Genomic DNA, 23951 nt, shown 5'->3' with positions numbered 1-23951 from the left:
CTAGAGATTCCACTTTAACAAGGAATTCTTAACAGTTGTCATGAATTACCTTAATTCAGATCTATTACATAATGTATGGTCCACAAGTCTGAGACTACTGTTTGCATTATATTTTTTTGCTGCGTTCGTCAATGTATTTGTTCAAGGTGCCCTTGTTGTCTTCAAGAAATTAATATCTCTCTTCATTTTCCCTTGCTCTGACCATGAAATCCAGGTCATTAACTCTTGTCCACTTTACCACCACAGATAGACATTGCCCCGGGACCTGATGGCCGTTTTGGCTTCACCATAGTGGGAGATGGCCCCTTGTTGGTGGAGGACTGTATGCCCGACTCTCCAGCAGGACAGAGCGGACTGCGAGCAGGTGACTATGTGATGGAGGTGAATGGGATTCCAGTGAAACAGCATGAGACGGCAGCCGCCATGATCAAGGCCTCTCAGGGACGTACATTGCGTCTGGGCGTGCTCCGCATAAACCGCTGGCAGAAACGCACCAGCAGCAGTATGAAAGAGACTTATAAGAGTGGAGACATCGTCAGACAGGATCGTAAACACAAAGCTCTGGAGTTCAACAAGAAGGTTGGTTTCAAGATTCTACTTGCCTGTGAAAAAAATGACCCCTGTGAAATTAAAATTGGAGTTTTATGGCTTTCAAGTATGCTAGTGTACTCCTAAAAGCAAGACACTCAAATTTTAACCAGATAAATACAGTCTTTATTTTCCGGGAAGACAGGCCAAAAATATGGATGACTCATGTTGCACTACACAGATTTGTGTTCAATATAATCCTCTCTAGAGTGAGAATGTCCCTCCACCTGCAACCACCTAGCAAATCATCATTGTTTGGTGTGGTAGATAGATGTAAACTATTTTTTTTTTCACAATTAACATTTTTTTATTGATTCGTAGATATATAACAAAGAAAAACACAACATATATACATTGAATCAAAATTTAACCCCACTATTATCCCACCCCTCCCCAATCATCAACCCAACCCTGACCCCTGTGGTCACATATAAGAATACACACACACACACACACACACACACACACAAAGAAAACAAAAAAGAACATATAGTAATCATACATAAATAAAACTATACTTCTCTCTCCATAGCCCCACCCAGAGAGTCCCCAAAAACGCTAAATAACTGCCCCATTTCCTATCAAACAAATCCCAAAACCCCACCCTTCTACAAGACACCTCTTCGAAAGCTGCCACCCTCCCCATCTCTGCACACCACTCCGGAAATGAGTTTGCTCCAGCTGACTTCTATCCCCTTAAAATAATCTGCCTGTCAATCATAACACTGGTCAGAACCCAATTTTTTATTTGTTTATCCCCCATATTGATGAACACCCCATCGCCCAAAATACAGAGTCTGGGGCAAAATGAAATTTGAATACCCAAATAAAACAAATAAATCTCTGAACTTTCAACCAAAATTCTTGGATCTTAACTCACCACCAAAAAACATGGGTTGTGTCTCCATCTTCTGATTGGCATCGCCAGAAAGTGGGTGTGTCTTTAAGACCAAGCCTATACAATCTAGAGGGGGTCCAATAGAATCTTTGTAAAATTTTGAATTGCATAAGGCACACCCTTGCATCTCTAGATACAGACTTGATTTTTTTAGAATCCTAGCCCACACTCCTTCCTCCAATACCAAGTTTAAATCTTTCTCCCATAATCTCTTGATAGAAGTTAAAGCTCCATCCCCCAGACTCTGAATTATCAGGGAGTAATACACTGATGCCTCATGACCTTTTCCAAAAGCAGTAATTACCTCTCCCAGAGTATCTGCCACTTTAGGGTGGTGTGTGCTACTAGTAATAGTACAGAGCAGGTGGTGCATCTGTAAATACCTATAGAACTGAGATCTGGGAGTCCCAAAATGTTGAACCAAATTTTCAAAGGATATCAACATTCTACTCTCATATAGGTCACAGAATGTAGTAATCCCCCTCACAATCCACTCTGACCAGCAGAAAGGGGACTTATTAATACATCATTTGGGGTTCAACCATATGCTCAATGCAACATTTAAATAAATGTCTGAATTAAATACTCTGGACACTTTGTCCATACCGAGTGCAAATGTGAGATAACGGTGTGTAACTTCTCCAATTAGTTTGATAGAAAGGCTTTGCAATGGCAAAATAGGGGCAAGAACTTCCTGTTCAATACAGAACCAGGGAGGGGCTCTCTCAGGTGGAAGCGACCAATGAGCCAAATATCTGAGACCAAATGCATAACAATAAAACAAAATTTTGGGTAGGCCTATGTAACGGTAGCCCGCTGATAGATAGATAGCTGTGCAATGTGTATAATCCTCACTCTCCTGACATCAAGAGGTGCACTAGCGACTGACACTAGAGGCTGTAGCCTTTAGCCTCCTTGTTAGCACACCCGCCTCCCATGCCGGAGATGCCGGTTTGAGTCCTGTATGGAGCAGGTAGAACAGGAGCATCACAATGGTGCTGTGACCCGGATGGGAGTGAGGTTTAGGGGGGTGATAGTATAGTATTATATTTGTATTTCAATCGGGTCAATTCTCTGAGGCCATCAGACAACATTTGGTGCTTCAGCTTTGCCTCGGCACTTTTAATATTCCCTTCCAACTCCACTAGTTCTCATGCTTTGGATTTTTTGGTGAATGAGGCATACTGTATGATCCGACCCCTAAGAACCACCTTAAGTGCCTTCCAAGCCACGCCCACAGAGGACACCGAGGACCAGCTGGTCTCCATATAAACATTGATTTCAGCCTTTAACATTTGTTGGAAATCAGGATTTTACAAAAGGGATACATTAAAGCACCAACTATATGATTTATTTTTCTCCGTATGTGGCAACATCTTTAAACTCACCAGGGCGTGATCTGAGACTAAGATGTTTCCAATTGAGCAGTCAACAACAGATGAAATGAGGGACTTGGATATAAAAAAAAATCTATTCTAGAATAAATCTTATGGACTGATGAAAAAAATGTATAGTCCCTACCAGATGGGTTCAAAAGTCTCCAAATATCTGTAAGACCAAGATGTTTACACATCCTGTGAAGCGTCAATGTTGCTCTAGGAGGCTTACACACTTTTGCTTCACTCTGATCAAGCACTGAGTCCATCAATAGATTAAAGTCTCCTCCCAGTGTTATATCATGAGGGGTGCCAACGGCTTGCAGCATCCCTTCAAGATCTATAAAAAAGCCCTGATCATCAGCGTTAGGTGCGTAAATATTATCCAAAAATCCCCTGAATTTCTGCTAAAATAATATTGACTCTTCCTAATTTATCTTTAATCTGTTTAAGACATTTGAATTGTAAATGCTTACTTATCAGTGTAATGACTCCCCTGCTCTTACTTGAGTCAGCACTAAAGAAAACAAATCCACCCCATATCTTCCCAAATTTTTCAGCTTCCTGCAGGGAAAGATGCATTTCTTGAAGAAACACTTATCATATTCCTTACGTTTAAAAAGATAAATAACTTTCCTTCTTTTTATGGGGTGCCCCGACCCATTCACATTCCATGTGGAGAGAGACAATCCACTCATTTTAACATTTGACATTTTGACATATTAGAAAAATATGCACAAAAAAATAAATAAATAAATAAATAAACAACAACAAAAAAAAGGCTGTTCAGTTTCCTCGGACAGTCAAACGAATGTTCAGTGAGCCGGCCCATTCAACTGCTACATGAATGCAGCAAATGACCCAATCCCATTGGGGGGTCTGGGACCCAATGTCCTGCAAGAAATACTCCACAAAACAAACTCCAACCAATAGGAGGCATAAGCACAAAGAACGTGCAGATTTATCCACAACACTGACCCGAAGGAGTGCTGCTAAACAAAACAAACTCCAGCCGCTAGGCAGAACCAGCACAAAAAGAAACAAAAAAGGTGCTCAGCTTCCTCGGATGATCAAGTGGATGTTCATTGAGTCGGTTCACTTGGCTGCAACATGAGAACCACAAAATAACTTACTCAGTCCATTGACTTTATGAAGAACATTGCTTTTCTCAATTTGGCCGGGAATATCAGTGCAAAAGTGATCTTCCGTTGATGTAAGAGTTTCTTGCATTCCTTGAATCGATCATGTTTCTCTCTTATTGAATTTGCAAAGTCTGGGAAAAAAAAAATGCTGTGGTTCTTCCAAGAAAGCCTTCCTTTACTCCTCGCCTTGCTCATCTGATAAAAGATATTTATCGGATGAGCTCAGAAATTTGACCAGAATTGATCGGGCCTGTCTCCCTCAGTAGATTGCTGAGCCGGGACCCTTTGAGCTCGCTCGATTTCCAGCTTATGGCCTGTTTTGTCAAGCAGATTTGGAAAGAGCCCGTCCAGGAATTCTACCATATTCTGACCCTCTGCTCCTTCAGGAATTCCAACAATTCGGACGTTATTCCACCAGTTACAATTCTCCATATCCTCCAGCTTCTCCCAGACGTGCTCCAAATCCGCCTTGGTCGCTAGCGGATTAGCAGCTAATTCCCTCTCCAATGACTCCAGATAATCGATCCGCTACTATTGTAACCACTTCAGTGAATTTCGTCTCCATGGCCACGATCGATAGACGTATTGCAGCAAGATCCTCCAAGTCAGCAACGACCTTCGTCAGCATTGCCAACACATTCAACAATTCTCGCCCAATTTCTTTTACTTCTCCGGCCAAATCACTCGGGGCCTCCAGGGGGGCGTCAGCTTGAGCACGTAAGTGTCTTTTAATGTCTCCAGAGCCCTTTGACATATTGTCTTCCAAGAACAGTTATGGATCAGGGTGTATCGAATCTCACCGGTTTATGACACAAAAAGTATCAAAACTAGCAAAGTGCGCAGACCTCGCCGGTCACACCTCCGAACCTCACATGGCGTCATGTGACTGCCCGTAAACTACTTTCTTAACAATTTTGATTTCTAAAGACGCTCAAAGGAATACAGTCATTATTATTTGTGAACAAAATATTGTAAATAGCATCTTAAAATGACTTTCACAGCACAAAGTGTCAACAGTAAAGTTGCTGTGGTTTCCCTTACAATGAATGTTCTCTGCATTTTAATAGGTAGAGGAGATTTTAGGGGAGGAGCCTGAAGTGAAAGAGAGACTTTTTGATTTGCTGAAGCAGTATGCAAGTGAGAGGGATGTTGAGGGGCTGGCATCCACACTTCCAGAAATACTGCTCACTGAGGACCATCAGCAGCTGATTGACAGCATCAGGTACCAATGAGCTTTCATTAATACTCTTAAAGGGCCAGTGTCTCAAATCTTCACTGTTTCAAATGATGATTTTTAAAGCTGAAGTGTGTAACTTTTTCAGTGTTAAAATACACTCTCCTATCCCAGCAGAATATGTAGAATTATAAGTAAGCCATTTGTTTGTTTATTTTCTCTGTGTCATTTATTGGTGTTTCTGTTGCGCTATAAAATTTTGTTTGTTTGTTTGAGTGGCCCGACTCAACAACGTTGATTCAACCAATGGTGTGAGTTGGGGGTGGGATTATCTGTTTGTTTGATCAACAGTAGACGGGTGTTGTATTGTGACTGTTTGTTTGATCAACAGTAGACAGGTGTTGTATTGTGAAAAAAAAACATGTCTATTTTTGCAATTTCATTTGGTGGCGCTAGTACACACTTCAGCTCTGTGTTAATAGCTTGTATTTCCTTTTACAGTGGCTTATTTATGGTTGTACACTCACCGAGTACTTTATTAGGAACACCTGTACACCTACTTATTCATGTGATTATCTAATCAGCCAATCGTGTGGCAGCAGTGCAATGCATAAAATCATACAGATATGGGTCAGGAGCTTCAGTTAATGTTCACATCAACCATCAGAATATGGAAAAATGTGATCTCAGTGATCTGGACCGTGGCATGATTGTTGGTGCCAGACGGGCTGGTTTGAGTATTTCTGTAACTGCTGATCTCCTGGGATTTTCACGCACAACAGTCTCTGGAGTTTACTTAGAATGGTACCAAAAACCAAAAACATCCAGTGAGTGTCAGTTCTGTGGACGGAAACGCCTTGTTGATGAGAGAGGTCAACGGAGAATGGCCAGACTGGTTCGAGCTGACAGAAAGACTACAGTAACTTAGATAACCTTTGTACAATTGTAGTGAGCAGAATAGCATCTAATTCCACTGAATATTGGCAAACTGTTATTGACTGCTTGACAATTTCGAATCATTCATTTGTTATTAGGTCATGCATTCAGTTGTATATGATGCAGTGCTGTTACTACATAATCTAGGTTATGTACTAGCAGAAACTGCATGATGCAATCATGTCAACATGGACCAGAATCTCAAAGGAATGTTTCCAACAACTTGTAGAATCCATGCCATGAAGAATTCAAGTTTTGAGAGCAAAGGGAAGCCCTTATCAGTATTAGTATAGTGTTCCTAATAAAGTGCTCAGTGAGTGTATATCTAATATGGTAATACGTTTAATAATATGTCATACAATTTAGGACTCTTGACATTTAGTTTGCAGTTATAACACATTACTATTTATCAATCATAACATTTTCAGTGTAATTTTTTCCTTCTGTTTGGATTGTTGAAAAAGCTAAGGGTTATTTTCTTTTTCACCTCAAATAATCCATTCTACAGTTGCCCTTTAATTATATTGACATAATTTTCCCCTACTTCTTGGCACCAACAAGAAAGGACATAACCTCTATTATAAGACACTCTTATAAACCTCGTTTATAAGACTGCTAGCGCTAAGTGCAGCGCTATGGATAAGACATACGCAAAAAGTCAGTGGGCATGGCCATGAAGTTTTTTTTGTTTTTTTTTTGCAAGCATGTGCAAGTCTAGGCACAAGTGGGAATGGGCTTGGTCAAGTCCAATTTAATTAATTAAACCATCTGCATCCTATTATATATTATATCAATTCCCTGCCAAGCTTCAGTGATATAAACAAAGAGAGCACTTTCATAAGAAGTTTCTAGTGTAAATGTATTTTATGCAATGAATTAGAAGAATAAAATATGGACTTATGTTCTTTTGTGCATTAACTGCATCCTTGTTGAATGTCAGGCATTTTTCTGGTGACACTCTCCTTTTATATGCATGGAAAATGTGGTTCCCGTCAGGATTTGGATGTAGTCTGTTAAATTATAGAGAATGTAAGTATTACATGTGTTGACAGTGATTGTATCAGCCTTTCAGGTTAGGCTGTGGATTTTTACGCACTTCACATCTACTGTTCGATTTTGCTTTAAAAATTTTATTCATTTAATGAAACACACAAAAAAGATGAAACCAAAAATATTTCTAAATTCAAATTACACCTCAGATCAAACGAATATATAATCAAAATAACTAAAAGGTCAAAAAATCTTATATAACCACCTCCTGTAATATCCAATCTTTTTACCCTCTCCAACTTCTTCCACTGGCCTCTTTTGCAGTGACTTAAAAATCACTCTGTGACAACAGATGAAACAATATTAATAAAAATTAGATCATAAATACAACTGTAAATATAAACATAATAATAATAATTGAAAAATAAACCATGACCTCTAGAAAGTTTAACACAAATCTCATACATTTTTGTTTCATAAAATGGCTTCAACTGTGATTGTCACAGTATTTAGGGACAGTATATGATGTTCCACTATATATTCAGAGTTTGGACATGAACTGTAATACCACCTGCTGGTGGAATCTCCAAACTGCAAATGCAGGAACTGATTTCGGACTTTGCACTGAAAACAGATGTGGTTCTGAAACATCTTAGCACAACAACCTATTTCTCAGGAATTTAGCAAATTGCACATTGCACCACTTCATTAACATACTGTACAATACACGCACAGTTTGCGTGCATACACCCACAAATAGCGCAAACACTCCCACCCATGCCCACTTGCTCTTTGTGCTGACACGAAAATTGCCCTTAGAATTTGCGCTCTCACGAAAATTGGATAAGATGTAGCGCAAGTTCATTGCACGTAGCGCTGCGCTTTGCGCACTCGCAAAAATTTAGCCCCTAGTCTTAAACAAAGAAAAGACAAAGAATGACCAATGAGCAGGCTACATAATCGATGCTCTGTTTTGTTTTGTTTTTCTGTCGAAAAAAATCTGCCCAAGCTCAAAAAAGTGAGCCTACATTCTTATTTTAATAGTGGCATTTATTGTCTAATGAACTTGAAATGAAGAAAAAAAGACAATCAGGACAGTCATGAAAATTTGTGTCAGGGTCAAGCCCAACTGAAACAACTGGAGATACATGCGGATTTTGGAGGCTTGGTACCACTGATCTCATATTATATCATGAATCAGAGTTGTGTTTCTGGACAGTCCATTTCCACTAAATGTGGAACAATGTTAAAAAATTGTGAACTGCAATTAATATTACACTATTTGAGTGGACCAACTCTAAAGTAGTTGCTTGTTCCTCCCACAGCTTGATGTAATCTCTAAATTCTCTTTGATTTTAAGTCTTCCATGTACCCTTGGATCTAATAATAGAAGAGGCAACAGAGTTGCTTATACAGACAAAAATGTATCCTTGTACAACAAAATTCGTTTTCTCAGCATTTTCATTGTCTTATAATGGAGTAACACCATTCTGCAACGAATGCACTCAGAAACTTTGATCAGTCCATCTCTTTCAAAAGTGCACCAATGGTTAAGAAACAGACAGACAGAGATTACAGTCTTTTCCTATTGGTTTTCATATTTCATATGCACATTCCCCTTTTCCTATTGGTTTGCATATTTCATATATTCTGTGCAATGTCAAGGTTGTGGCCTTCATGCACTGTGCAACTACAATTAGAGAATAAACATCCTGTCTCTAAACTTCGGTAATGACAAACCCATTAGTAATGAGCTGCTTTTGGTGTTGAAGTATTGTATTCAATGCTTTAGAGTCTCTAGGTTGGTTTACTGCTTATTTGGTTTAGTATTTGTGTAACACCTGGTGGGTTTTTTTGGTAAACTGACCTCACTGGTACTTTGACAGTCAAATGGACCCATGCTCCCCAACCTACTTCTACAAAACGAAATAAAACAGCAGAAACTCTCACAAAATCATTAAACTGTAGAGTGACTTGTTTCAGAATTGCAACATTTTGACTGCTCTGTTACTTAAATTAGATGTGTCTTTATGTGCAGTCCTCTCTGGCCCCATGAGCTGCATAATTAAGTAATCTTAGGCCAGTCAGAGATGGGCATTTCTAGTTTCCACTATGCCTTTGTTAAAACTCTTCTTGCTTTGTGAACACAGGGCAACTATCACATCATGTCAGCCATTCAGGTTTAACTATTGGATGGCTTTCCTTTTCTCAACATCCTTATGAATTAAAAATTACATTAAAGATTTTCCAGAATTTAATGAATAAAGTAGTAAAACAAAAAATCTTGCACAAAACAAATGCAAAAATGCTAAAGCTAAAGGCCCCAGCACACTGAGAAGTTGTTCTTCGTACTTCGCTCAGAGCCTAAATTAAGTTTTAAACAGCTGAGCAACGACATACTGTTCATGAACATTTAGACACTGGCCACACCGCTGGGGGAGGTGTTTAGAGGTACATTTAAACATGAGGACGCTCAAGCCTACATGTTAGACCTTTACTAATGTGATATTAAAATGTGTTATCAATGACTTCATGCCTCATTCTTTGAGTAGAATTCACATGAGATCAGTAGAAGATGCTGTTTTAACCACTCGATGATGATTTAAAGTAATATATAAGCAGTAGATAATGAGTAATTTGTCATGTTTACCTTTTGCATTCATGGTGCTAACACGCTATACACGACCATAATATAGGACGATTACACTCTGTTGTTGTAATTTATGATGACACTTTACTACTGCAAAGATTGGTGTATAAAAGAGTGTTAATGGGTAGAATACAGACTAAAGAATGATGACAGGCATATCTAACTTTGGGCAGATGTGTGAATGGCTTTTGCTGCAGATGGCACATGGGTAAAAGCAGTAGTGTAGTCTAGGACAGGGCTATTCAATTAAAGATCCATGAGGTCTGGTCAGTACATTTCCTTCCCAACAAAGGTCTGGACATTAACTTACATGGTGTCAGTAGTCAGTATACTGTAGCTATGAAATGACATAAGGAATGCTTAATCAATCTTATGAAATAGTTATTAAAAATGTACAAGTTGGCAGCAATAGTACTTTGTAAAAGAAAAAAGAAAAAAATCATAAAGTCAAAACAGTCTCTTCAAAATTAGGCAAGGAATATGACATTTGGGTCCCCAGAGACAAAGCTAAAGTCAGGGGCGTTGCAGGCATTTTAAAAGGGGGGGAATTTTAAAGATTCAAGTATTGCAAAATAATTGCAAAATTTTGCTAAATTAGCTGTAAAAATAAAGGGCATCTTGTGGAGTGCTTGCTTCTGTTTCACACACAACAATAAAAGACTGAGCACAAGCTGGTCCTTGAATAAATATATTTTTATTTTTATTTTTATTTTTTTTTATTTTTCCCCCTTTTTTTTTCCTTCACCCAATTTGGAATGCCCAATTACCAGTGCGCTTTTTAAGTCCTCGTGGTCGCGTAGTGATTTGCCTCAGTCCGGGTGGTGGAGGATGAATCTCAGTTGCCTCCGTGTCTGAGACCGTCAACCCCTGCAACTTATCACGTGGCTTGTTGAGCGCGTTGCCACGGAGACATAGCGTGTGTGGAGGCTTCACGCCATCCACTACGGCATCCTCGCTCAACTCACCATGCGCCCCACCGAGAACGAACCACATTATTGCGACCACGAGGAGGTTACCCCATGTGACTCTACCCTCCCTAGCAACCGGGCCAATTTGGTTGCTTAGGGGACCTGGCTGGAGTCACTCAGCACGCCCTGGGATTCGAACAAGCGAACTCCAGGGGTGGTTGACAGTGTATTTTACCACTGAGCTACCCAGGCCCCCTTGAATAAATAATTTAATCGATAACAGTAATGACAATTGTGCACAATTAAATTTTTTACTCTGTGCTTGTGCAATGTGGGATTTAAATTTATCCAAGTGGCTCACATGTTTTGACTACGTTCACCAAAATTAATTCAGATCCATTTAATGATTCAGTGACCATTTCTGGTGATGCCAGAAGGTGGTGACAAATGAGTGTCTTGTGTGAATTTAGTTAGTCACTGAATCATTTTTTTAATCCTTTAAAATTTGTATGTCTACAGACCTACAAAGAGACTTTAGTAGAGGTTTTAAGCATTATAAGCACAAAGCAAATCTATCATTTCCCTACAGTTTGTGAGCTGCTGACATGACTTTTATCAAAAGACAACAATAATAGTCTTATAATAATTGAGTTTCAATAACGTCCATACGTTTTCATGTATAAAAAGTGTGTCTACATATCTATTCACTTCAGTAAAATGCCTAAGTGTTCAGAACACAGCAGATCTATGTTTTTTCCTACATTTTGTCAACTGCACACCAACACAGAGGTAAAAAACAGGAGCTGATTTAAAAAAATAGCTTTTCATATTTAACACAGATCTAGTAATCTGCTTAAATTGGCAAAAACAACCTATCAAACTATTACCTCACAAACATAATGTAAAAAGCATAACTTAATGAAGACTCGTGCACTGATATAAACTCCACTTACAATGTGTGCTTAAAAGAAGGATTTCCCTTTGTTTTTTTCTGCAGTGCATTTCACGTAATGCTGCCAATCAAGAACGATATGCCGATAAATAACTCACGTTTGTGTGTTCCTCATCTCTAGATTATAAATTTAGATCAACATCAATACCGATAAAAAACATGGATAAATGAGCATTGTTGAAAGCAACTTCGTAGAAATGAACGGAGCTATGTTGATTAGACTGTCTGGCTGATCCATGAAGCCTTGCTCACTAAAGGATTGAACTCTCAACTCCTATTGGATGAGGCACACAACAGATGTCCCTCAAACATGACATCATCAGGAGTTGAAATACCTCTGAAATGCTTCCGGGATTTGCTTCCAGCAACTTTGTTTGCATTGTGTAGACGCAGCTCATCGCTGCTCTCAGGTGCAACCTCGTGGCACAAGGAAGTAACGTCCGACTTGAAACTGACATTTCTGAGTTCTCCACCAGCCCGCCGAGAATCAACAGCCGCGCCCGCCAACAGAGCGAGAAAACGGCCTCCTGTCATCACCCGAGCCTCAAGGAACCGGGTCGGAATTAAAGGACGGATGAACACACATTCTGTCCTCATGCGATTGAAGTAAGAGGTTTACGTCTGGGCAGAGATAGAATATTATAGTGTGTTATTCTTGTGTTTCAAGGTTTTTGCTTGTACAGTTTACGGACCGCCATGTCCGCTCATTATTAATACTCAGGGTATTAATTATCACAAATTTGTTTTGCTGTATTGTGGTCCAACCAAATTGGACTGTTGTGCATTTTCGCCATCGCGGGTGAAACCGACAAACTGAGTTATCCATTAAAGAGTCAAAGAACGCAGGACTTTTACGAGCCGTCCACTGCGTCTCTGAGTGGTAAACTAACAGCTGCTTTCTCTCCCACGATCGCAAAATCGGCTTTAGGGCCGTCACTTAATTCTCTCTCTTTCTCGTACTAACACACACACACACACACACACACACACACACACACACACACACACACACACTTTATGTGTTATAGGATTATTTTATTTCCATATCTAATCATATCACTGTTTAGTTTGTAGTTGTAAGTCGGAAGTTTATTGACTGCATTGTATTAATTATTAATTGATATTACTGCATAAATAAACTTTGTTACACTTCAAAGAGAAGTGTTTTGGTTTGTTTTGCATATGCCTGTGTCATGCTGACGGGATGTCAGTGCTCGGATTCAAACCTTCATTCATTCTTATGATATTCTTCGGATGTCGATTTTCCTAAGAAAACAATCTAATATTGAGACTGTTATACTATCTGGTTATTAGTCCCTGATTCCAGGGTGGTGCCCCATCAATGTTAGTCCTTATTAATATTCTGTTGATTTTTGATAATTGATAATTATCTTTGATGATTGTTGAATTTGAAGGATCAATAAGCCAGTGTTCATTTTAATTAATGTTTCATCGATGTTAACAATTAACGATTATCTTTGATAATTGTAGATTTAAAGGATTAAAAAAAGCTAACATTGATTCTCATAAATTTTCTATTGATTTTAATAATTAATAATTATCTTTGATAATTATTAATTATTGCTAATAACCATACCCGCTCCTAAACGTAGCGCACTACATTTACTGGAGCCCCATATGAGGTTTTAATGAGTTAGATTCAATTAATTAATTTAAATATTAATTAATAACTAAAGAAATAATTATTAATTATTTCTGATAGTAACACTGATCTAAACAACCAGTAAAGCCCTACACGGCCTATTACGTAAGGGTTGTTTGCGGCTCATGAAACTCATCTGTGATTGGCTGGATGGGCGCTCAATCAGCCCAAAGTTACAAAACGCAAAGAATATGGAATACAAATCCACCATCTGGACTCGTTATGGGTTTAGCTTGGAAAAGTGCGGGGGACAAAAATCACCTTTTTAAAGAGTGCCGCTGCTACGCCATTTGCTAAAGTAGTGGGGTATTGGGGAATATTCTACCAAAAGATTAAAATATTTCAATTAGTTCATCAACCGCGTGCACTTTGATATGAATATTAAAAGATAAAATCACCTGTTTGTTTTGAAGCTGAATGACAGCAGTCCAGTATTTGTGTTTGAATATTTTTAGATACTTAAGGGGCATAGCAGGCTTTGTGACTAAAGTAAGATACATTATGATTATTACCCTCCTGGAAGCACGTTGTCCTGTCACAAACCTGGTTTAGCTGAATGGTCGAATTAATTTGACTTCATTAAGTTAAGTTTGGTGCTGTTTGACCCTTTGCTGGGTCTTGACACGGACCGCGGTCCAACATTTGAATATGACTGGTCTAGGGCATATGCAGGCATACGCCTTATGCCCACCTATCTTTCTTATGATTTTGCGTATGCCCACCTGAAATAAGTGACGATACGTATGGCCGCCAGTACAATGAGTAATCTTCTGACCAGGAGCTTTTCCAATCTAATAACGTGATGCCGCAGCACCGTTGAGTGAATTGTGTTTTTATTATTATTACTATTTTAAAAAGTGTACAGAGATTCTTTCTAAACGGAGCTGCGGGAGTGCAACTGATGGCACAGGCAAGACAGACTGTCCGATTAAACTGATCCACCAATCAGAACGTTCATTTCAGACACGATTGGATATTTGCTAACCAATCATGTTTTCCGTTTCAGTAAGGGGCGGGACATTTCCAGCGTCTAATGCTGATGCACAAGGATGCCTGATGTAACCATAATTTGCGCTGTAAATGTATTTCCCCTGCTAAACGTAAATATATATACATATATACATTTACATTTAACTTATGCAATTAGTGACTCCAGTCAGGCTTCCTAAGCAACCAGTTGCTGTTGCTAGGTTGGGTAGAATCATGTTGGGTTAACTTCCTCGTGGTCGCTATAATGTGGTTCACTCTCGGTGGGGCGCGTGGTGAATTGTGCATGGATGCTGCGGAGAATAGCGTGAAGCCTCCACACGCACTACGTTTCCGCGGTAAACCGCTCAACAAGCCATGTGATAAGATGCGTGGATTGACGGTTTCAGACACACAGGCATCTGAGATTCGTCCTCCGCCACCCGGATTGAGGCGAGTCACTACGCCACCACGAGGACTTAGAGCACATAGGGAATTGTTCATGCCAAAACTGGGGAGAAAAGGGGAGGAAAAAAAAAACTAAAACGTATGCATATTAAAATTTGCTAAAATAGTGCATGTTATTGCACCCGTGCTAGTTTTTGATCCCGTAAATATATCAAATGTCTTTTTGTGTGTGTGTGTGTGTGTGTGTGTGTGTGCCTTTTACTGCTGTCAGTGGTGCCTTTTTGAGTAAATTTGATTCCTTTGGTAGACTAATTAACCAAAAAAATGACATGGTCTAGGAAAATGTCTCTATGCGAACGATTGTACAGATGTAGGTAAATTTGAACCAAATCGCTAATAACTCTGCATGCTGGTGTGTTTATGATGACTGATCTTAACTGACTGAACAAATAGAATGGACTGACTTAACTGATGTCAGCCTTAAAATAAGTGGAGATCGTGATGTGGACCAATGACAGTAAGATGATGTTTTGCAGCCGGTTAGACGTTTTCCTGATGTCGTGTCTAGAAGGGATCCCTCTTTCGTCAGTCTCGCGAGATTCTACAATTTTACCGATTATACATGGCTTTTGAAGTCGCACAGCAACGATGAGTGCCAGTAAAAGATTATTTTAAACTGTCTGTTTTAATAAATAGTCATTCTTTTTTTTCTGTCTCTCCCGTTTTCTCCCCAGTTTGGAATGCCCAATTCCCAATGCGCTCTAAGTCATCGTGGTGGCATAGTGACTCACCTCAATCCAGGTGGTGGAGAATGAATCTCAGTTGCCTCCGTGTCTGAGACTGTCAATCCGCGCATCTTATCACGTGGCTTGTTGAGCGCGTTACCACGGAGACGTAGCGTGTGTGGAGGCTCATGCTGTTCTCCACAACATCCATGCACAACTCACCACGCGCCCCACCGAAAGCGAGAACCACATTATAGCGACCACGAGGAGGTTACCCCATGTGACTCTACCCTCCCTAGCAACCGGGCCAATTTGTTTGCTTAGGAGTCCTGGCTGGAGTCACTCAGCACGCCCTGGATTTGAACTCACGACTCTGGGGGTGGTAGTCAACGTCAATACTCACTGAGCTATCCAGGCCCCAAAATAGTCATTCTTGATGATCAATTCAAGCTCTAAAATAAATATATTTCACATAATATATTTGATAACTTCATCTGTATGTGTGCTACTGTCGGTCATGCAATATTGTAAGTTAGTGCAGAAGTGCATCAATCAGCGCCGGTAAAAGAAGTCTGATAGTGTGGTCTAGAGGTAACTATTTTGTCCCGTGCATAAAAGGCATAGGATTCTAATCCACCCATGTGCAACTTTATATTTTAATTAACAAAGATTGCATCCGCACCTCAGTGGATGTATATCTTGAGTGGGGACACGTTTGTTTGCATTTTTCTATGGGTTTCGACTGGAAAAGAGCGCAAACTGCGGAACTGCCCATTCTCGATTCCTCAAGTACATCACTTTAGCACATATGTTGCTATCTTCTTAATACTGTTTAATTAACGCTTATGTTGTTTAAAATTAAAAGCAGTTCATGAGCATGTCGTTATTTTGCTAGCCATCTTGAACTGATCTTTAACATTATATGTTGTTCTTTTGATAAGCATAGTTAACTGATGAATGTAGTTACACATACTTAGACTGTACATTACAGACTGCGCATGTGCGAGAATTTGACGAAAGAGGGATCCCTTCTAGACATGACCCTGGCGGGCTGTTACGAACCACCGAAATGAACTCAATAACATAATTTTGGCCAGATTTTGTTCTTAAGGACATCACACACGTTCGTTCTTTGAATTTATAGGAAGTGTGCAGGAGCATTAATGAAGTACTTATGATTCTCATATCAGTTGTCTCACATTTATACATTTAAAATATAGAAGTTTACAGATTCTTTCTAAAAATATACTCTAAAAGCAGTTTTTCTTGTTCTCTCATAGGTTTGCAGGTGTAAGTTTTCCTTTACCTCTCTCGCTGTAATAATTAGCTGCTAAGGGTCTTTGTCAGGGGAATTTGATGCATGTGATAACTGAAAGGGTTTGAGTTACTCTTACAGAGCAGTTTTAACAACAACCCCTGGCTACCAGCAAAGAATTATGCCTGTGATGTTTAGTTGTTAATATAGCCACTCATTAACAGTGTTTAACAGTGCATGTACTTCATATGTACAGTATATATATTTTAATACGTTGAATTTTTGGAAACTGTTGAAAATGGGACCTCTTTTGGAGCGTTCTTACCTTCATGACGAGTGAATATTGAAGAAGAACAGCATGCTCCAGATACCAAGATTCACGCTTTTCAGAAGTTGGTCTGATTCAACCCTTGATAGTCTAACCTTGTATCATCGGTAACCATGAATGCCTTCCTATGCATGTAAGAAAACATCTTTACGTATGTTTTCCTTAAATTGCCAAGCTTTGATTTTGCTGTCGTTTTTCTGGTTTATTTTCCCTGGGATTTTGGTTGCATGTGTACAGAATGTTTTATGTGGAGTTTTAGTACCAGAAGATTGTCGATAATGGTGGATTTTTATTTATTTATGTCTTTTTTTTTAGTTTTGGGAAAGCTATTTTGAAACTGTAGCTTCCTAAGCTACAAGCTTCTCATAACTTAAAATAGATAAACCACAATCAAACTACATTGAAGTTATTTAAAGAAGTAATAAATGTAAATTTGAATATATACCAATTATACATTATTTATGTGTGACATTAAACAATTAGGGTGACAACATTGTATTATACATATACTGTAAATGTATACTAATTATAAACTAATAAAAAAAAAACTGTTTTATATAACGTCGAAATATGGTAATAAACAGCAACAATTAACTAAAAATTTTGTTTCAAAAAAGAAGGCAAAGTCTCTGTATGTCTGTGCTGGGGCTCCAGTGAATTAGTGAATCTTTTACATGAACTTGTCATTTACATAAAGCATCGGAAAGAACCAATTAACTGATTTGGATTTCTCTTCACTGGAAAATGTAGCTTGCACTGGAAAAACTGCACTTTTGTGAAAATAGCTGAGCGACTGTCCCGCTACTGATGAATGTAGTTACTGTAAGATAGTAGCGTTGCTACTTTAGTTAATTACTCCCCAACACTGCTTGAGCAGATTTGACTTTGAATTGAATTTGAATGTCTTAGAATGAACTTAGAGCAGACACATTTCAGAATGTAAATTAAATGTGTGCAAACTTATCTAGTTGAACAGCATGACCTTTTATCCCCATTTGCATCAATGATATCACTTGTGTTTTGATATGCATCATTGAATTTTCACTGTCCTTCATTCCACTTGAACGCTGACTAGCTTCTAAGCTGTGCTCTTCTGTGCAAAATTTGCTCAGTACTCCCCATGGAACCACCCTATTTTTAAGCAGCCTACTTTTTATAATTAACCTCTCTTAGGTCGGTGACGCACCAGAAGTTTGCACAAAATCCACATGACAACTTTCTTGATGTAAAGTTATGAGTTTCCAGCCGAGGTATAAAGAAGCACCTAACATGGATTGGGACTTTACCTTTCATTTGAAAGAAAAACTATTCTTTGTGGCATCAGATTTGGCATTGAACTTGGCTTTATCTAGTTGGCGTCAGGTGTGCAAAAAACTTAATAGGTTTCACCCATTGTTCTCGTGTCGTGAACTTGGATATTCCAAGGAGCTTCTAACTTAGAGTGAGCATGTGGATCCTATTTAGTTGCTCTCCTTTTTTTCTGGGTCTCCTACATGGTGACCTGTCTTAGATTTCCAGTGGGACGCTCTCTCTTTTCTCTCTATCCGTTCCTGCTCAACTCTTCCATTCTATTCTCTCTCTCCACCTCTGAAGCAGCTGCAACATTACCTTTTCCCTGCAGTTGATGGGATATGGTCTATAGTTCTCGATGTAGACTCCGATCTAATGCTAAACTCCCTGAGGTAACCCAGCATGGAGATGTGGGCGACCGTAACAAAGCTGACTCAATAATGACGCGACCTCAAGTTTCCTTCTTTGGCTGAATGATGTCATTGGTCCTCAGGTTGGCGCTATCAAGTTCTGCTCATCTGGATGCTGGAGATAATGGCTTTTTTGATTGTGTGGGTGCGTTTAGTCAATGACTATTCCAACTTTATGAAGACTCCTGCATTGACACCAAGAACATCTCCTTATCTCGTTTGAGATTTAAAGGAGGCATGGGACACGACAGGAGTATCTCCAGGCGTTTTCGGTAAGAAGGATCTTCTAGGATCATGCTCAGAGAAGCTAGTTTCAGAGGCTGTGGTTTGATTAAACATCTAGGGGAAATTCTAATCCTATATTTATGCAGTTTTTAGAAAGTTTTTTTTGCTAAATTTGTTTTGTTTATTGTTGACAGTTTACATGGAAACCCCTTTCTTTCATAATGGCCATTCTGTCATTTAATTTCATGTCATTTAGTTTTAAACTCTTTCAGAATGTCAATTATTTTGTGTAGCACATTGCATGCTTTGTTTATGTTATTAGACGACCACAAAGAGGAATGTAAACTGCTTCACACTGGTTTAGAGATCACATACTTGTGTTAATGGGTTTCTCTGACAATGAAGATACTTCCTGTTCGCTCTCCGTTTGCACTTACCTTCATTGATTTTGATTAGTGTGTCCTTGAACTGCATCCCCATCCCCTATTGACTTTGATTTAAATTTAGATTTCCAGTGACCTCCTTCTAATTGAGGGCATCATGAAATAAATAAAAGTTAACTCTGAAAGAAATTTGGATTTGACTCGCATCAAGAGTGTTTGGGGGAACTGTGCGGAGTGGATACATTGATGAGAAAGGATGTGCTGTCAGTTTTTAAAATAAATCATTTGGCATTTAACGAAATGTATGACAGGCCTTTATTTTATTCATCGGGAATTCATTGGGTTGTAAAAAGTGGTTTCTACATGACAGGTGGTTGAAAAGTAACAGGGCTTGGTGACGTCAGCCGAATAGGAAAATTGTTTCAGTGGCGGAGAAAGATATTACCCTAAACCCTAATGTTGTCATTACTGGAAAAATCAAGTTGTCTTAAATAAACATTACTTGAAATGTCAAGTTTTGGGCTCATAGATCAAATATGTATGTTCCTATTACTTATTGATCTTAAAAATCCATAGACTTAAAATTTTAAGTGTGATTGAGTATACAGTTGAGGCAATGGGGAATACCCATAATCACTTATGCTTGAATAATTTATGTTTCCTTGGTCAAAGGGCACTTATGGGGGCATTTAAATAATTGTTATTAAGAATTCATAGAGGTTTTAGCTCTTTTGTAGTATTATTTATGTTGTTTTGTTGCAAATAGTTGTTTCGTGTGATGTCACCATTAAGGTGATCTGTGTCCTGTTTGATCAGGTTGGACCCTATTAGAGGAATATTCCGGGCTCAATACAAGTTAAGCTCAATCGACAGCATTTGTAGCATAATATTGATTACCACAAAAAATTATTTCGACTTGTTCCTCCTTTTCTTAAAAAAAAAAAAAAAAAAAAGGTTACAGTGAGGCACTTACAATGGAAGTGGCTGGGGGCCAATTTTTGAACATTAAAATATCTTTCAAAAGTATGGCCACAAGACAAAAAATATGTGTAAAGATGATTTGAGTGTGATAAAATCACTTACTAACCTTTTCTGTGTAAAGTTATAGCCAATTTTACATCTTTGTTGCCATGACGATGTAATGTCAATGACAATGTAATGTCACAAAAGCTGTTGATTTGAGCTTAACTTGTTTTGAACCCGGAATATTCCTTTAACACTATTTCAGTTCACCTTGTGCATGTACAACTGAAGTGCAGGTATATATGCATTTCTGTAGATAATTAAGTTTATTTAATAAATGGCCTAGAATCAGTTAAAATCTTCTTTATTTGATCTGTGCTATTGTATTATATAAATTTGAGTATAGAAATAACAACATTTAAATAGATAATCTGAGTTAAGTCTACTTGCATCTAGTTAGCTTAAATAGTTAAGTTCATTCTATATGAACACCAAGTTAAGTGAACTTAATAGACAAGTTTTGGAGATGCCATTACTAGATTTAGTTGAGGGAACGAGTTTACTCTATCAAATGATTAAAGTCAACTTTTAAGATTTTCAGTGCATATTAATAAAAGATTACAAAGACATTTTACTTTTTTTTCTGTGGAATAATGTGCAACGATGAATCATTCACAATGAGACTGGGAATGTTTATTAATAAAGTAAATATAGGGTCAATGTGAATTTCCTGCAGTTTCCTAGAGGCTCAGAAGTTTCAGTAGAGCATTGCAGCTGCAGGGTTAGTCCTTAATCTGTCTTTCCAGTCAGAGCTTTTGCTTGTGCTGTTGTGGCTGATGTGGATGTGCTGCCCTTCTGCTGCTGTCTTATGTTGAGATTACAGTCATAATAATAAAGAATCATCATGGAGAATAATAAGAACTGGGCTACATAAAACCTCAGAAGTAAAACATCTGGACACATTGCAATAAAGATAATTTGGCAGCGATGTGCTTAATTGTCTCAAAATTTCCCAATGCAAAAAAAGAAAAGAAAAGGTAGAAAAAAATTGGGTTCATTTTCACTTTTGATTTTGGTGTGCAATCTGCCCCGAGTATGTTTTTGTGACATTTACCTTATTGATCGTTTTACCTGTATTAACGATGTGATTTCATACAGAAAAATCAAGGCACAGCTTTAGTTGTGTGTATGTAAGAAAATAAGGGTGATTATTTTAATAACGCTACTCGAAACCCATTTTTTGTCTTTCAAAATTAGATGTATTTCAGAGAGCAATAGGATAAACAATAAGAAAAATGTAGGGTGGGACTTCCATTGGGACTATCCATTGGGACTTGACTGGGTTTTGAAAAGTGGGTGTTACATGCCAGAATGGAGCCAGATGGTTGGAGGGGAGCAGTTGAAAAATTAGGGCTTGGTGACATTAGACAAAAAGGAAAGTCATTGTAGAGTCGGAGCAAATTATTACATTATGATACAAAAATACAAATTCTAAGGAATAACATACACAGATTAATTATTCTCAGTAACACCAGGAACTTACATTAAGAAAGTAAATAAGGATCTATTTTGATTTCATGTCGACTCATCTCATGAAATGTTTATCTCATGAAGGGGTCAAAAAGATCCCTGTTTTTATCTCGTTCATCCGCTGACTACTTCAAAATTCCCATTAGACTTCAGAAATCGCCTGCTTACCTGTCAGCTTTAGTAGCTGATGAAACAGGATATTTGTACCTTTCCTTCTTCACAGGACAGGAAAAAACACTTCATTGTTTAAGAAGATCTCTCTTTCCTTTATAGCAGGACACAAACATTTAAGCAATCCAGTGTTATTATAGCTGACTTTATTATAGCTCTCTCCTCCTCCTCCTCTGCCTGTGTACCTTAATCCGGTCTCTCTCAGCAGGCATGTACACGCCTGTCTGCTTACTGTGTGCCATGTTTGTCAGGATCTTCATCCCTAAGAAGCACAGGCGGCGTTTTGATGAGATGGTCTCTCAGAGTCTGATCAGTCGGTTAAGGGGTCGAAGTTTCAGTGAGCACAGGAACAATCGGCTTCGTCGCAGCCGGAGTGAAGACCACCCTGAACGTCTGCTGTCTGTGTCCACTCGAGCCAGCTCCGTGCCTCGGACTGCCAATGAGGAAGTGGTGATGCCCCCTGCCCGTGGCCACCGCAAAACCACCTCGCTCACTGCAGGACATTCCAGCTCTTTCTCAACTCGCAGGTCAGTGATGGAAGCTAGTTTCATTCTGAGAAGAATTCAATCCTTTATTGTTCTACAGTGGTTTAATATTGATGTAGGAATATTTTGCCATTTTCTTTCATATTTCATAGTTTGCTATTTGATTTTATAATTCATATTTTGACAATTTTCAAATGTACAATGTTTTAATATTTTTCTTTTTGAGTTATAATATAAGACCAAAATAAATGCTCTCATCTTATTTGATTTGTTGCCCACTAATATTTGATCGGGAAAAAAGATATTATTTAGATAAATAAATAGATGGATGGATGGATGAATAGACAGATGGATGGATAGACAGACAGACAGACTTAAAGATAGATGGATGGACGGAGGGACGGATGGACAGACAGACAGACAGACTTACAGACAGATGGATGGATGGATGGATGGATGGACGGACAGATGGCCAGACGGATGAATGGATGGATGAACGGATGGACAGATGGCCGGACGGATGAAAGGATGGATGGACGGACAGACAGACTTACAGATAGATGGATGGATGGATGGATGGATGGATGGATGGACGGACAGACAGACAGACAGACTTACAGATAGATGGATGGATGGATGGATGGATGAATGAATGGATGGACAGACGGATGGACAGACAGACTTAGAGATAGACGGATGGATAGATAGATAGATAGATAGACAGACAGAAGGATGGACGGACAGACAGACTTACAGATAGATGGATGGATGGATGGATGGATGAATGAATGGATGGACAGATGGATGGACAGACAGACTTAGAGATAGACGGATGGATGGATAGATAGATAGACAGACAGACGGATGGACAGACAGACAGACAGACAGACAGACAGACTTAAAGACAGACGGATGGATGGATGGACAGATGGATGGAGGGACAGACAGACAGACTTATGGATGGATGGATGGATGGATGGATGGATGGAGGGACGGATGGATGGAGGGACAGACAGACAGACTTACAGATGGATGAATGGATGGATGAATGGATGAATGGATGGATGGATGGATGGATGGACGGACGAAGGGACGGACGGATGGACAGACAGACAGACTTACAGATAGAAAGATGGATAGATAGACAGACAGACAGATGGACGAACGGACAGACAGACAGACAGACTTACAGATAGATAGATAGATAGACAGATAGACAGACAGACAGACAGACAGATAAATGTATGGAAAGATAGACAGATTAAAACCCATATTTACACTTTAAACTTTACTTCACAAGTGGATTCCATAAAATATTCAGTAATGCTCAATTCATCTTGTGTCTGCTGCATAAATAAGAACAGGTGGGGGATGTGAGATCGATTATTTTCTTCTATGGTAAAATACGGTGCTGTCAATCACTAGTGCTAAAAAGGCAAGCATAATGATATGGCTCAGGGAATTCAGGTGTACTTCAAAATAATTTAATTTCAGTGAAACGTGGGTGTCTATATGAAGCCTGAATGTATAGTTTA

At 38.9% G+C, this 23951-nt stretch overlaps 1 protein-coding gene across 4 annotated transcripts in view; it reads left to right on the top strand.

The window, feature by feature from the left end:
- LOC127450213 (delphilin-like) overlaps positions 1-23951 on the top strand; it is a 46754-nt gene that overhangs the window by 2453 nt on the left and 20350 nt on the right. For 3 of the 4 annotated variants that reach the window (XM_051714101.1, XM_051714098.1, XM_051714099.1), the window contains 3 exons: positions 247-579; positions 5072-5226; positions 22183-22458. In XM_051714101.1, the coding sequence (XP_051570061.1) occupies positions 247-579; positions 5072-5226; positions 22183-22458 (764 nt within the window). Of the gene's footprint in view, positions 1-246; positions 580-5071; positions 5227-18604; positions 18932-22182; positions 22459-23951 lie in introns of those variants that run through there. The other variant, XM_051714100.1, reaches the window with a different exon arrangement.

This window comes from Myxocyprinus asiaticus, chromosome 13 (assembly GCF_019703515.2).
Source record: "Myxocyprinus asiaticus isolate MX2 ecotype Aquarium Trade chromosome 13, UBuf_Myxa_2, whole genome shotgun sequence".
Taxonomy (NCBI): Eukaryota; Metazoa; Chordata; class Actinopteri; order Cypriniformes; family Catostomidae; genus Myxocyprinus; species Myxocyprinus asiaticus.
Note: the sequence above shows the minus strand (reverse complement) of the source record. Positions and strands in the feature narration are given on the sequence as shown.